At 37.7% G+C, this 12,958-nt stretch overlaps 1 protein-coding gene across 5 annotated transcripts in view; it reads left to right on the top strand.

Moving 5' to 3' along the window:
- The window catches only part of TFDP1 (transcription factor Dp-1), a 41,069-nt gene that overhangs the window by 19,870 nt on the left and 8,241 nt on the right, over positions 1-12,958 (top strand). For 4 of the 5 annotated variants that reach the window (XM_039549629.1, XM_039549625.1, XM_039549604.1 and 1 more), the window contains exons 4-7: positions 5,050-5,156; positions 8,251-8,372; positions 9,796-9,961; positions 10,156-10,302. In XM_039549629.1, coding sequence (XP_039405563.1) covers positions 5,050-5,156; positions 8,251-8,372; positions 9,796-9,961; positions 10,156-10,302 — 542 coding nt within the window. The remainder of the gene's footprint in view (positions 1-5,049; positions 5,157-8,250; positions 8,373-9,795; positions 9,962-10,155; positions 10,303-12,958) is intronic. The other variant, XM_039549633.1, reaches the window with a different exon arrangement.

The raw sequence follows: 12,958 nt of genomic DNA, 5'->3' as shown, positions 1-12,958 counted from the left end.
TACAACTAACTAATAAAATAACATAAAATATCTGTGATGTTCACGACAGAGACGTTAACAACTTCCGCGTTACAGGAGTGACGTCTGAGGAATCAGCTCCCAGGATATAACTGTCACCTCTATTGTCTGTCAAAACTTAAATTTGTTAGAGACTGCATTATGAGGGAATGAGTTGTTTTTCTGTTGACTGCTCTCTCTTTCACAAGTAAAGAAAACATAAAGGCAGATTACTTCAGAAAATGGTACAGCATCTAGAATGAATGGAATTTCTGCTCCTGAGGCAAGGAATACCTCAGCCCATCCTCTCTAACCTGAACACCAAATTCAAAGTCGCTGCTGTTTCAAGAACTGGAGCAGTTGGCTTTTCAGGAGATTTACCTCATTGTCTGCAAAGGGCACTCGTTTCTTTGATTTTAGATGTACTGTGTCTTTTTTCTGTGTCATCTTAAGTTATTTAAAATGTTCTTAATTAACTGTATCACCAGTCCTTTAAACTGCCAAAATTCTGCAATGGATTCTTTCTTTTTGGTAAAACTTTTTGGTTTGTTTTTATATGCAAGCAAAGGTCCAGTTAACCAGTAACACAGATTATCTGTCTACTTGTTTGTAGACAGATAAATAACAGGTTTCATTGAAGAGCACTGCTTTTTTTGATATGCAAGTTTTTTATGCCGTTATTCCTTGATTCCACCTGAATCATCATCTTGTATTTGGAGGTATTCTGGAACATCATATTAATGAAGTTCTACCTCCCTTGAGGTTTAATGATTGCTTATAAGTTACTAAAAGTAGTTTTCCAAACATTTGGGACATTGAGAATGTAAGTAGTAGTAGTAGTAGTAGTAGTAGTAGTAGTAGTAGTAATAGTAATATCCTTCTGTATACACTGTTTTTTTCTGCTTTACATGGCATTTTCCTGTGGCTCTCAAAGTCTTCAGGGGGGAAAAAAAGATACATCACAACTAGCAGTATTTGTTTTGAAAAGAAAGCAGAGTTGATGCCAGCAAAACTGTTTGCAAACTTGTGGTTTTAATTTTTACATGCTGTTATATACACTGTATGTTGTCTGCAAAGTACAGGATTATTGGGATTGCAGTGATGGCAGAGTAACAGTAATTAAGAAGTTAATAGTAAGATTTGTTTGAGAAACTGAGCTGTCAGTCACTCGCAGATCTAAGTTGATACAATTACTTCTGCTTGTACTTAACAAACAAAAACCCCCCACATATTATGAGCTTTTGAAAATGCAGATGAGTACGAGAAAAATGTTTGTATGTGAGGCAAATGAGAAAATAGAATACACTTGGACAGAGACATTGAAAATATCCTTTTAAAAAAAGTCTTTTTTTCTGTATAATTGAGCACTTATACTCTTTTGTATATTGTATGATAGCTTTTACAAGTTGACTCTGAGTTTGCTTTGAACTGTGAAGCTCATGTTACTATTCTTTCACTTACATTTATGTTTCCTTGCCAATCAGTTTGTGCTGCACAGAAAGATGAACCTTGTCATTTCTGTATAGAGCTAGGTTGGTTCAGTTGCATGAATTCTGGCACAGCACCACAGGAAATGTTAATGTAATTAAAAAATTTAAAGAAACATAGTGTGTGCTCTTCCCTTCTCATTGATGTTTTAGTTGCAAGATAGCTATTTCTGTTCAGAAAATTAAATTAATAATAACAGGAGGCTGGAGGCAGTCTAATAAACCTTGCCTTCAAACCAGGGTCAGCTTTGACGCACAGAGCCTTCAGTTCTTGAATTTTGCTGTGTATCACCAAGGAACCTCCTATGCAGCCTGTTGCTGTGCACTGCCTTTGGCATTTTTCCCTGGTTGGAATTTGCTGTGCAGCAACTTGTGACCATTCCCTCTTTTCCTTTTGTTGTGTCCTATCATCTCTATAATTTCCATTTAATAGTTGAAGGCAGTGATTAGATTTCTGCAAATAACACCCCTTGCTCCACCTTAACCTTCTCTTCCAGAGGCTGCACTTACCAAGCTCCCTGAGCTTCTCCTTGTGCAGGATATACTCCAGTACCTGAAGCACACTGGTGTATTCCGGCTGCACTCTCTCTTGTTTGCTAATGCCTCTCTTGCACTGTGGGCCCCACAACTGAGCAGAGTCATCCAGGGACAGTGTAAGGAGTGCTGAAAGAAGAGAGAATAATCAGTTATTACTGTACTCTTCCAAATGCAGCCCAGGATGTGGTTAAGTCTTTGTTAGCATAGGGGAACACCTCTGGGTTACACACAGCATATTGTCTGCCCAGACCCCCTGGTGCTTTCCTGAGCATCTGCTTCCTAACCACTGACCCTGACCTCTGCACTTGTGTTGACTTACATCATCACGACATTGTTGTCTTTGTTGACTGTGTAAACTTTTTTAATAAACGACAAGATAGCATAAAGAATTACTTTATTTTTAAACATACCAGAATAATTAAGTCTCTTAAGTGCATCTGTAGAGGGTCTCATGGCAGTATTGTTCTTTATGAAATTGTCCTACTGAAGTAATATTTGGAAGCTGTCCTAGGAAAAAATTCATAACATGAATGGGTAACACTCGTCAGAAAATTGTCTACCTTTGAATTCTTAAAGGAGCTAGCAGTGGCGCTTCTATCCTTGTAACTTGGTATGTGTATAATTGATACAGTACCAGAAGAAAGAGAGCCACATAGCCTGCACCAATTCCTGAAGGGCTCAGATAACTGCAGATGAGTAAGTTACACTTCTGTTAGGCAGCTCGGTTGAGTGTGTAACAGAGAAGCAGTACAGTGTGGACAGATGTGATAATGGCCTTCAACGGGGCTTTTCTGGAGGGAGGGTCTGCAATTACGTCTTTTTAAAGTCATGCTTTGAAAGAGTCAACAACCATGTGGATAAGGATTATCTAATCAGAGTGGTGTCCTTGGATTTTTTAAAAATAATAAATTTTATTGTCAAGGTCCTTCATCAGCCTGGTAAACTAAGGTGTGATAGAATGGGATGGTCCTCCCTTGGGTCAACAACTGGTGAAAACTGAACTTGGTACAGTGAGTATCCCAAGCGAGCTATTAGCACCCAAGGAAGATGCTGAAGTCATCGTAGCTTATATTAATGAAAATGTGCTATCAGTGTTTGGTGGGGAACAAGCACATTGAATTTTGAATTACTTGGAAAGGAACAGGTAATAAAATAGAAAATGAGTTATAGAGATATAAATAACGTATGGCATTCCTTAACATAAAGCATTCATGAATACTGTACGTATGCCTGTCACCTGCAATAGAAAGGGCAGGAGAGCTAGAAAGCATGGGCAGCAAGGACTGTCAAAGGTAAGGGAAGGTTGGTTGAAGCATGGTGCTCATAATGCCAAGGCTGGGGGTTTGATCCCTGTATAGGCCATTCACTCAAGAGTTGGAGTTGATGATTCCTGTGGGTCCCTTCCAACTCAGAATATTCTGTGATTCTGGGAAGATGATCAAATAGATGAGGTGTCTTAACCTTGGAAAGCAGTTACAATTCCTGTTTTATACTGGAAATACAGTCTTCAGGTTGCACTTGTTTTTTTAAAGAAATGAGGAGAAGTTTAAAAAAAAAGCCTTCCAGGAAGCTGAGAAGAAGCTACATAAGCACTGCTAGCCAGGGTAGTTTATATTGATTTATTGTATTCTGCAGAGAGGAAGAACAAACACAATTCAGGTCATGAGAGTGATGAGTGTACTTGATGGGACAGGAAGACATAATAGACTTATGTTACAAACTGGATAGCTGCTGACTTTCTGAAAGAGCACTGGGAAGCTGGTTAATAATGGAAGAAGGACATACTGCTGCATCCTCTTTGGGAATAGATTGATCACTGAGAGTAGATTCTTATGTGAAACTGTCCCTTTGACATGGTGTAGTAATAGCAGCTGCGAAATACAAGCCTTCTGGAAAGCAAGGGCTTAAACAAGATTTGAATTGTCCTCAACTTCCTGTAGACTTCCTGAATGTGTAAAGAGGGATGATAGGCATCAAGGACCAGTCAGGGCCCTCCTGATACAACCCTTGTAAAAATGCCTATTTATTGCATCTATGTTGGACAGTGAGAAAAAGAGAATGAGAGTTGTACCAAACCCTTCTGACCCCATTGGCCCCTTTAAAAGTGATCTCAGAGAAACAACTGCTGAACCTGACAACCACACTTAAAAGTTGATTTGGCAAAAAAAAATGTCTCCAGTATTTTAAGACTGATTTGTCTATTATTTTCTTACTGTAGTGAGTCTTTGTTGCTTTTTTTTTTTTCCCCCCTCTGTTTTGTTGTTGCTTGGGGGGTTTTTGTTTGTATTGAATTTGTGGGTTTGGGGTTCTTTCCTCTAAACTATATCATGGAGCATCAAATTGCTGGTGACCTGGGTCATTATTTTTGATTTATCTTTTACATGGCTTAAGACTTGCTTTACCTACCAGTGCTGATTGCATATGGGTTATGAACAGAGAGAGCACAACCTTTCCTGCAGGGTCTGTCTGCTGAGTTGCATGTATTTTTCTGAAGTAATGATGCTTGAAGCTGTTTGTTCTTTAATTCCCTGCCTTCAGCTGGGAGGCGACACTTAGAGGAAAGCTGGGAATATTCTCTTGGAAAGGCCCATTCCAGCCAAATTTTATCTCCTGTGGATCAGCATGTCTCAGAAGGCTATGCTGTATGCTATGGCATTGGGCATGTTTGTTGGGTGGTACTGAAAAATATTTCAATAGCCACAAAGGATAAGGGTAGAAGAAGAGAGGTTTATGCTTTTTGTCAAATGCTGGTTGCCTCCTTTACTGTTCTTTAAGAGAAAAATTGAAATACAAGGAATTAAAGCGTATTATGTCATTGACCTGTCAGGTTATATAGAAGAAAGTTTGAGAGAACATACTGTGTATCTTGATTTCTTTTTTTGCTTCAAATGTGTAAATGCTACATTTCTATTGAGACTACATGTTTCAGGGCTAATTGCCATTAATATGCATGGGTAGTATAGATGAGACTATTTGCTAAAATAATACAATATGCTGACCTGAAGCTCTCTACTTGTATTTGTTTCAGGGGTTGTTTCTCTATTGGCTGTTCATCCTTCTACAGTAAATACGATTGGAAAACAGCTCCTGCCAAAAACATTCGGACAGTCTAATGTCAACATTGCACAACAAGTGGTAAGGAGACTTTGTTGGGATTTTTTAAAAATTGTTTCTTTGTTTGTGGGGCGTGTGCTTTTTTTGAGTTGTTGGGGGGGTTTTTTGTTTGTTTTGGGGTTTTTTTTGTTTGTGAGGGGTTTTTTGTTTGGTTGGTTGGTTTTCTAATTGTTTTTATTGCTTGCAGTATTGTTTACATATACTGCAAATCTGATGTATCTTGGTAGTCTGTATCACTTATCATGGGCAGATAATCTAAGTTTGTTTCTAATTTTAATAGACTTATGTTAAAAAAATGTGTATTGCATAAAGAAATTCAAAGATGACTCTCAAATCAACATTGTTACCTCACTATTCAGGTGGCTTTATCTTTTGTTAGTCTTCCCATTTAAAGTCAGTGTCTCTTTCAGATTGTGCTTTGAATTCTGGAGTAGGAAAATGTAAATGAAGTCCATAAACACATTTTTATGGAGATTTGAGTTAGGTGGAACAAAATTGAAAACAGAATTATATTTTACTGCTTAATTTAAGTATTCTTTTGCTGAAATATTTATTTCGAGCTTTGTGTGAGATATATGGAATTAGATGTTTCAAAGACTCTTATAATGCAATAGATAATACATAGGTTATACTAATTCTTGCTGTAATCAAAATTAAAATTTGTTGTTCTGAATAGAATTGGTCTCAATCTTCTGGAAAGCAACTGTAACTTACAAACATCTGAACTAGAATGTCTTATATTTGGGTTTCTACTTGATAGGAAAGCAGTTTCCTATCTGCCTTTCCCATCTCTTAAGCTGGGTCTAAGGAGAGTTTTATAATTGAGGCCGCCTGAATCTATAAACTGTACCCCTTCACCTGTTCAGATGTAGTGCAGATCATTCACTGTGCTGTATTTCCAGCAGCAGGGGTGACTTAACTACTTCTTGTACCCACTTGCAAGTGAGTTTAAATGAATGAAATTGGTCTCTCAGTAGGAGGTGTTTCATCAATAAATTCCATAAAAAATGAACTCAGAGTAGTTAGGCATTCTTTTAATTTAAAATCAGTAATCAGCAGTAGAAGAGTGTTTTATTTATAGATCATAGGCCATACTGGAACAACAGTGGTCCTTTCTGGGCATTGTCATGAGACTGTGTACATACTTGGGTTAAATGTTGAAACTGAATTGTTCTTTCAGGTGGCATGCAAAATCTTTTCTTAAAAGTATCAAGACCAGGGGATAACAATGCACACTTCATTTCTTCCTTAGTAGTGTTGACTATTTCAGAACACTCCTGAGTGCAGTAGAGGTCCAGGGTTTGCTGCTGTCAGTTTGTTTTTTCTCCAGCTGTAATTCCTCTTGTCCTTGCCCCCTGCCCCCATACTGGTTTGGCTTTCATCTTATTGCAGAGTGATAGAAATTCTAGATGTGGTACCATGATGGGGCTGCTCATGGAATTCGTAAGCTAGGGGGTTAGAGAGTGGGACTCTCTGCAAGCAAGGTGTTAAATCATCTCTTGCAGTCTTCTGTCACTGTGTCCTAGGGAATAGAAACTAGCTAACAGCGTTCTTCAGTTCTCCATTTAGTCTACTTACTTGAATAGCACATGGGTGGTTTTCACACTCTTTGGAGACATTTGGTGAGACAGACCAGTTGGTATCAATACTGATAGTATTTTTTTTCGTGGGAAGAAAGTGAGTGGGTTCACATGTGTCCTGTGCCAGCATTCCCCACCCTCAATTCCATTTCCTACAATCAGAAATTTTGTTTATGGAAAGCAATAGAGGAGATTATTTGGCTTTTCATAAGAGACAGAAAGTTTTCAAGTATGGTACAAAGCTGCTGGAAAGGAGTACCTAAGATATTCTAGATGTCAGAAGTGGATGTAACAAATTTATATGCTAACTGCTCAGAGAGGTGGCATAATATAAAGAGAATATTTGGGAAAAAAATACAGCTGTTTGTCTTTCCAGGCAGCTGAAATCATGGACATCTAGCAGTCACTGGACTCCCTTTGGCAGCATATATGTAACTTTCACACATGTAATGTTTCATTTTCAGTTTTTGTATTTTACTCTTGTTGAGGCTAAACTATTGAAGCTGGCCCAATGAAGAAAAATTAAGTTTTGCTGCTCAGACGGAATGTAGCTGCAGGAAAATATGGCAAGCTTGTGGGTGGTTATGGGTTTAGATTTGTTTGATGCTTTTTTCATTTACCTGATGTCAGGAATGCAACCAGCTGTTTCCTCTGGGAGATAAATGTGCTCCAAAAAAGTAGGTATATCTTTCTACAAAAGAGTAATCTGTATGGTATCTTTTTTTTCCCCTAAATCCATATTTTCTAGAAAGTTACATTTAAAACAATTCAGAGATAAAAAACATCACCTGCAAAAGTGGGTGTTTTGTTTAGCTAGCTTCAGAGGTTAGGAGGGCACAGTTTTATGTGCTAGTGTATGTATTACTACTTATGATCAAATTTACACATCTTCAGGACCACACACCTGGAGGCTGGAAGACTGTAGCCAAGTGTGTGCTCTTAACATGTTTGCAATGGAATGGTTTTGCCTAATTTGATGTCTCTCACTGCAGTCATGAGGGAAGTTCACCCGTACTCTTTCTCACCTCTAATGTAGTGGTTTTGACTCTAGTGATAGAGGCTGACATCAGAGGAGAGGCTTCTTGCAACAGCTCTGTATTTTCTCTCTGGTTTTACTGATTTTCAGCTTTTCTTATGTTCATAGTTTAACTGTAATTTACTGCAGTATCCTTATACATTATTTGGTAGGGTTGGGGGTTTTTTTCCCTCCTTTTTTCCCCCCATTTTCCGTGGAGGGAAAGAGTGTGTGCGTGTTTTGATCTTGTCCAAGTTGGTGTTGAAAAGTGTTAAGAAATCCAGCAAGCATGAAAACCTCATTTAAGGAGATTAAAATAGAGGTGCTCATAACTTAGGGAGTGCTCTAACTATATTAACCATAGTCTGAAGTTTTTTATGCTAGTGTGTATAAATTAGATGCATGTAAGAGAAATATGTAGAGAAAAGTACTAGTGTTTGGATAATGCATCATTTCAATTGTGTCGCTTGAATATCTTGGAATTCTTACCATTTTCCAAATTCTTTTATCTTTACTGTAGGTTATCGGTACACCTCAGAGACCTTCAGCGCAAAATACTATCCTGGTAGGAAGCCCACATACACCTAACACACATTTTGCATCACAGAACCAGACTGGAGATTCTTCGCCGTGGTCTGCTGGGTGAGCAAAATGAAAGCTAGAAAGGGTTAATAAACGGTTGGAACTTTTATTTTAAATGTTGTGATAGTGTATGTACTCCTCAGGGTAGCAGTGTGGGAAAGTCTGTCTACCTTTTCATCAAGAGCACTTCTCCACTGAAGTCTATTGTACTAAAATAGGGGGTAGTCACAAAATGATGAGTACCTCTTCATTTCTTGTAAAAGAATGCAGAATATTTTCTGTAAACTCTGGTAGATATTCTGACATTACTAACATTTAGAAAATTTAGCTCCTGAAAGGACACAGGAATTTGCTGACTTCATTCTATGATTTCTCTTATGCTGGTGTATTTTCAGAAAAATACAGTCTATTTATGATTGAACAAGGGTATCCCAGAGTATAATTTGAAATAAGAATGTAGTCGTTTTTGGGAAAAAGTATTAAATACAAGGAATGCATTCTTTTGGTGTGGTTTTTTCATGCAAGCTTGTTTTAAGGGCATCTTGTTAAATGTAGTTGCTTTAAGACTAAATTTATTATCAGTGGCCTGTTCCACATAAATAGATTTCTGCTTTGGAATTATACAGTGAAATGAGATGTAAGAGTTGAGACTTCCCCTTGCTGAAACTAATTTTGTTGATACTTGTGTTTTTCCTCTAGTTACAAGGAACTTTTTATTTCAAAAACTTTGCAAAGCAGAAAACGTCGTTATACTGCTTGTATCTTGTAACTTTGAAGTTCTAATAGCAATTTCATATACTGTATAACTTCAAATCTGTATTATAGTAATAGTGTAATGTTTAGTGAGTTCAAACAATACCAGACTTTATCTGTTCAGTCAGTATCAGTATCAAATTGCATAGAAAATGCTCAATCTATGTGCTACTTTAAATTAAAAATAAAAATTTTTAAAAAGGACAACAAAGTTCTCTCCTCTGATTCAGTTTTCATGTTTTAGTATTTATCTCCTTATCTCTCCTTGTCTTGAAGTTTGGAAGGTTTTCTTTATTGTCTTCTTCAAGGAGTATCCCTGTTGTTAATTTATTGTCTGCTACTGGAAACATTTCAGGCCAGGTTGGATAGAGCTTTGGGCAACCTCATTGAGCTGAAGATACCCTGGCTCAGTGCAGGGGGGTTGGACTAGATGACCTTTAAGGATCCCTTCCAACCCAAACTGTTCTATGATTTTGTGATTCTACTGGAGCTAGCAAAGTTGGCAAAAGAATAAATTTGTATTGTGTTTCAGCATCAAAATACTAGAATTGTTTATAAATATTGTAAATTGTCGGGGAAAAAATGTAGGAGCGAGTGTTGGGAAGGGATAAGAAGCAGAAGAAAAGGGAAGGCTTGGGTTTTTTACAGCAGTGTGCCTGTATTTGAAAAAGAGACATCAAATATTCCAAAGTTCAAATCTTCTTAAAATATATATTATACGTATATCTAGGAAGCGGAACAAAAAAGGCGAGAAGAATGGCAAGGGTTTACGTCATTTCTCTATGAAGGTTTGTGAGAAGGTACAAAGAAAAGGAACCACCTCATACAATGAGGTGGCAGACGAGTTGGTTGCAGAATTCACTACCACTGATAATCACATTTCACCAAATGAATCAGTAAGTATATGGGAAGTCAATTACATGTGAACTGAATGGGGGAAGAGAATTTTCTTTTGAGATTTTTCTGTTTTAACCCTATTGCTAAATGAAACAGTTCAGACGTTATCCGAGTTTACCCATTTGCTGTAATATGTTTATTTTCAAATATTTTTGGCACAGGTATATTTTTGATTAATGCACTATGTCTACAGCAGGCTTACGACCAGAAGAATATTAGACGACGTGTCTATGATGCCTTAAATGTCCTTATGGCCATGAACATTATCTCTAAGGAGAAGAAGGAAATCAAATGGATTGGTCTACCTACTAACTCGGCTCAGGAATGTCAGAACTTGGAGGTATATGCATTTGGAAGTTCACAATGGCTTTGTGTTTGAGTAAATGTTTACAGCTTTAATATGTTCTGATACAATATGTGCCTATAATCTTCTCAGATAGCAAAATAGAGTAGTATGGTCCTCTTAGACTGTTTTTATTCTATTTGTATGTACTGAACAAAAACTCTTCAGCATCCAGATTGTTCAAATGTGTCTTTGTTTAATTCTTTTATGTCAAATACAGCTTTTACATGTGAAATGGTTCTTAGTGGAAGGTAGTCAAAGATTAATGTGTATTTCCAACATTGCAGTAGTGGTGCTCTCAGGAGTCAGGAAGATTTGTTTTCTCCAGATGCCAAATAGATAAATAGATCTGTGATGATAGATATTGCATGTAGGTCAGTATATACAGGCATCTCCATTGCTGCAGGTCGTAGCTTTTTGTGACAATTCTCTTACATGAATATGTCAGACTTCCTTATTCCATGTCTTGGGGACGAAGTGAAATGCTTTATACTGAAAGAGATTTGTCAGTTCTGACAGAATTTTTTTACTATCCTGATATTTGCAGAATAATAAAGCTACTAAGGTTTACTGAAGTAAACTCACTTCATCAGAACAGAATGAGACTTTGTATTTATTCTTAATAAGTCTAAATTTCCTTCAGCAGGACTAAAAAAAAAAATCAGTGTAGAAGCTGCCAAAGTGAGGGGGAAAGTGGAACAAAAGTATTCTGGAACCTTATCTACAAAGGGATAATTCTAATTTTTGTTTGATACTGATAATTGATTTTTCATTTAATACTGTAATTGCTGTCTAGATAAAGTAAATACAGGGTGTCTAATCATTAATTGAGATTTATTTGAATATCATCCCAAGTGAAAACTATTAGTTAAGAGAGTGATAATTGGGGCATAATTAATAGGGTGAGTATGGAAGGTGAAGAGGTTCCAAGATGGCAATGCTGTGTGCTGAACAGGGAACCAGCTAACTGGAGGGATTTTAAAAGTAGATCTCCTTGGATCTGTCTCACAAAGTATGGCATTGCCAGCAATGTTGGAGCAAAAAAAAAAGGAAGTGTGGCTCATCCAGCTGGATTTGATGTCATGACTGATAATGTCCTAAAGAAGAGTAGGATAATATTAGTACTGAAGTAAAAAAAGCAACGTAGAATATAATGATGCATAGTGAAGTTTCATGCATTTAAGATGGGAATCTTACAATTAAAAAGAAAGTGGGAACTTGTTAATTTGCTGTCACAAGAGGAGGAAAGAGTTCTGTTAACCATTGAATAATTAAACCATGAGTGTAATACAGTGACTTTCTGAAGGCTAAGGATTAATTTGTAAAACTGTCATGCCTAATAAAGTTTATTTTGCTATTCTATCTGATACTGTTTAGCTTCACCCCTAACAGGCCAAATAGTTTATAAGGAACATCGGAGTTTGAGGGCATCCTCATCGACTATTTATTTTTTAAAATATTCTTAAACTTGTTCTTTGTGTGTAAATTAGAATATTAGATTTGGTAAAATATGTCCTGCTAATGCAAAAACAGAGGGTGTGGGGCAGTTAATAAGGTTTGTGTCTTTAAGTAGTCTGTAAGGCAGTGTAGTTTACTTGTATGTGATAAAAAAATGTCTCAGTGAGTTTTATGTTTTTTGGAGAGAGGAAGTTATTTGGCTTATTTCCTAATGCTGAATTGTAAGACTTGATCCTATCCTTTAAAAAAATTTTTTTTTAATATAGCATCATGCCCTTTTGCATCTTTGTTTTTTTAACTGTGTACACTTGGGGGGTAGGGGAGTGTTTGTTTTTCATCAAAACTAAACAGAAAACTACATTCATATGAATTTTTAACTTGAGTAATTTCCTTTCTAGTTGCACATTTTAAGGATCTAAAAAAAATAAGTTGTTTTCAGGGCCAGCAGTCTGTCTATTCAGGATCTTGGCTGAGAGTAGCAGTTACCTAGGAAGGAGGAAGAGTAGGACCTGGGGAACTACAGGCCAGTCAGCCTCTCAATCCCTGGGAATCTGATGGAATGGTCTATCCTGGGAGGCTATCTTTAAGTATGTGAAAGAAAAGAAAGTGGTCAGGAGTAGTCAGCATGGAGTCACCAAAGGCAAATTGTGCTTAACCAACCTGATTGCCTTCTGTGATGGGATAACAGACTGGGCAGAGGAGGGGAGAGCAGTGGATGGTGTCTGCCTGGGCTTCAGCAAGGCTTTTGATGCTGTCTCCCACTATATCCTCATAGGCAAGCTCAGGGAGTGTGGATAGTGAGGGGGATTGAGAACTGGATGAATGACAGTGTCAGAGGGTTGTGATTGGTGGCACAGATTCTGGTTGGAGACCTGTAACTGGTGTCCCCCATGGGTCAGTGCTGGGTCAAGAATTGTTTAAATTATGCATCAATGACTTGGATGAAGGGGCAGATGCCTCCTCAGCAAGTTCAGTGACAACGCCAAGCTGGGAGGAGTGGCTGAGACCCTGGAGTGCTGTGCAGCCCTTCAGAAGGACCGTGACAGGTTGGAGAGAAGGGCGGAGAAGAAATGTGTGAAATTCTGCAAAGGCAAATGCAGGGTCCAGCATCTGGGGAAGAAAAACCCCATACACCTGTACAGGTTGGGGGCAACCTGTTGGAAAGCAGCTCTGTGGGGAAGGACCTGGGAGTCCT

The sequence above is a fragment of the Corvus cornix genome, chromosome 1, assembly GCF_000738735.6.
Source record: "Corvus cornix cornix isolate S_Up_H32 chromosome 1, ASM73873v5, whole genome shotgun sequence".
Lineage (NCBI taxonomy): Eukaryota > Metazoa > Chordata > Aves > Passeriformes > Corvidae > Corvus > Corvus cornix.
The sequence above is the reverse complement of the archived record's forward strand: the minus strand, read 5'-3'. Positions and strand labels throughout refer to the sequence as shown.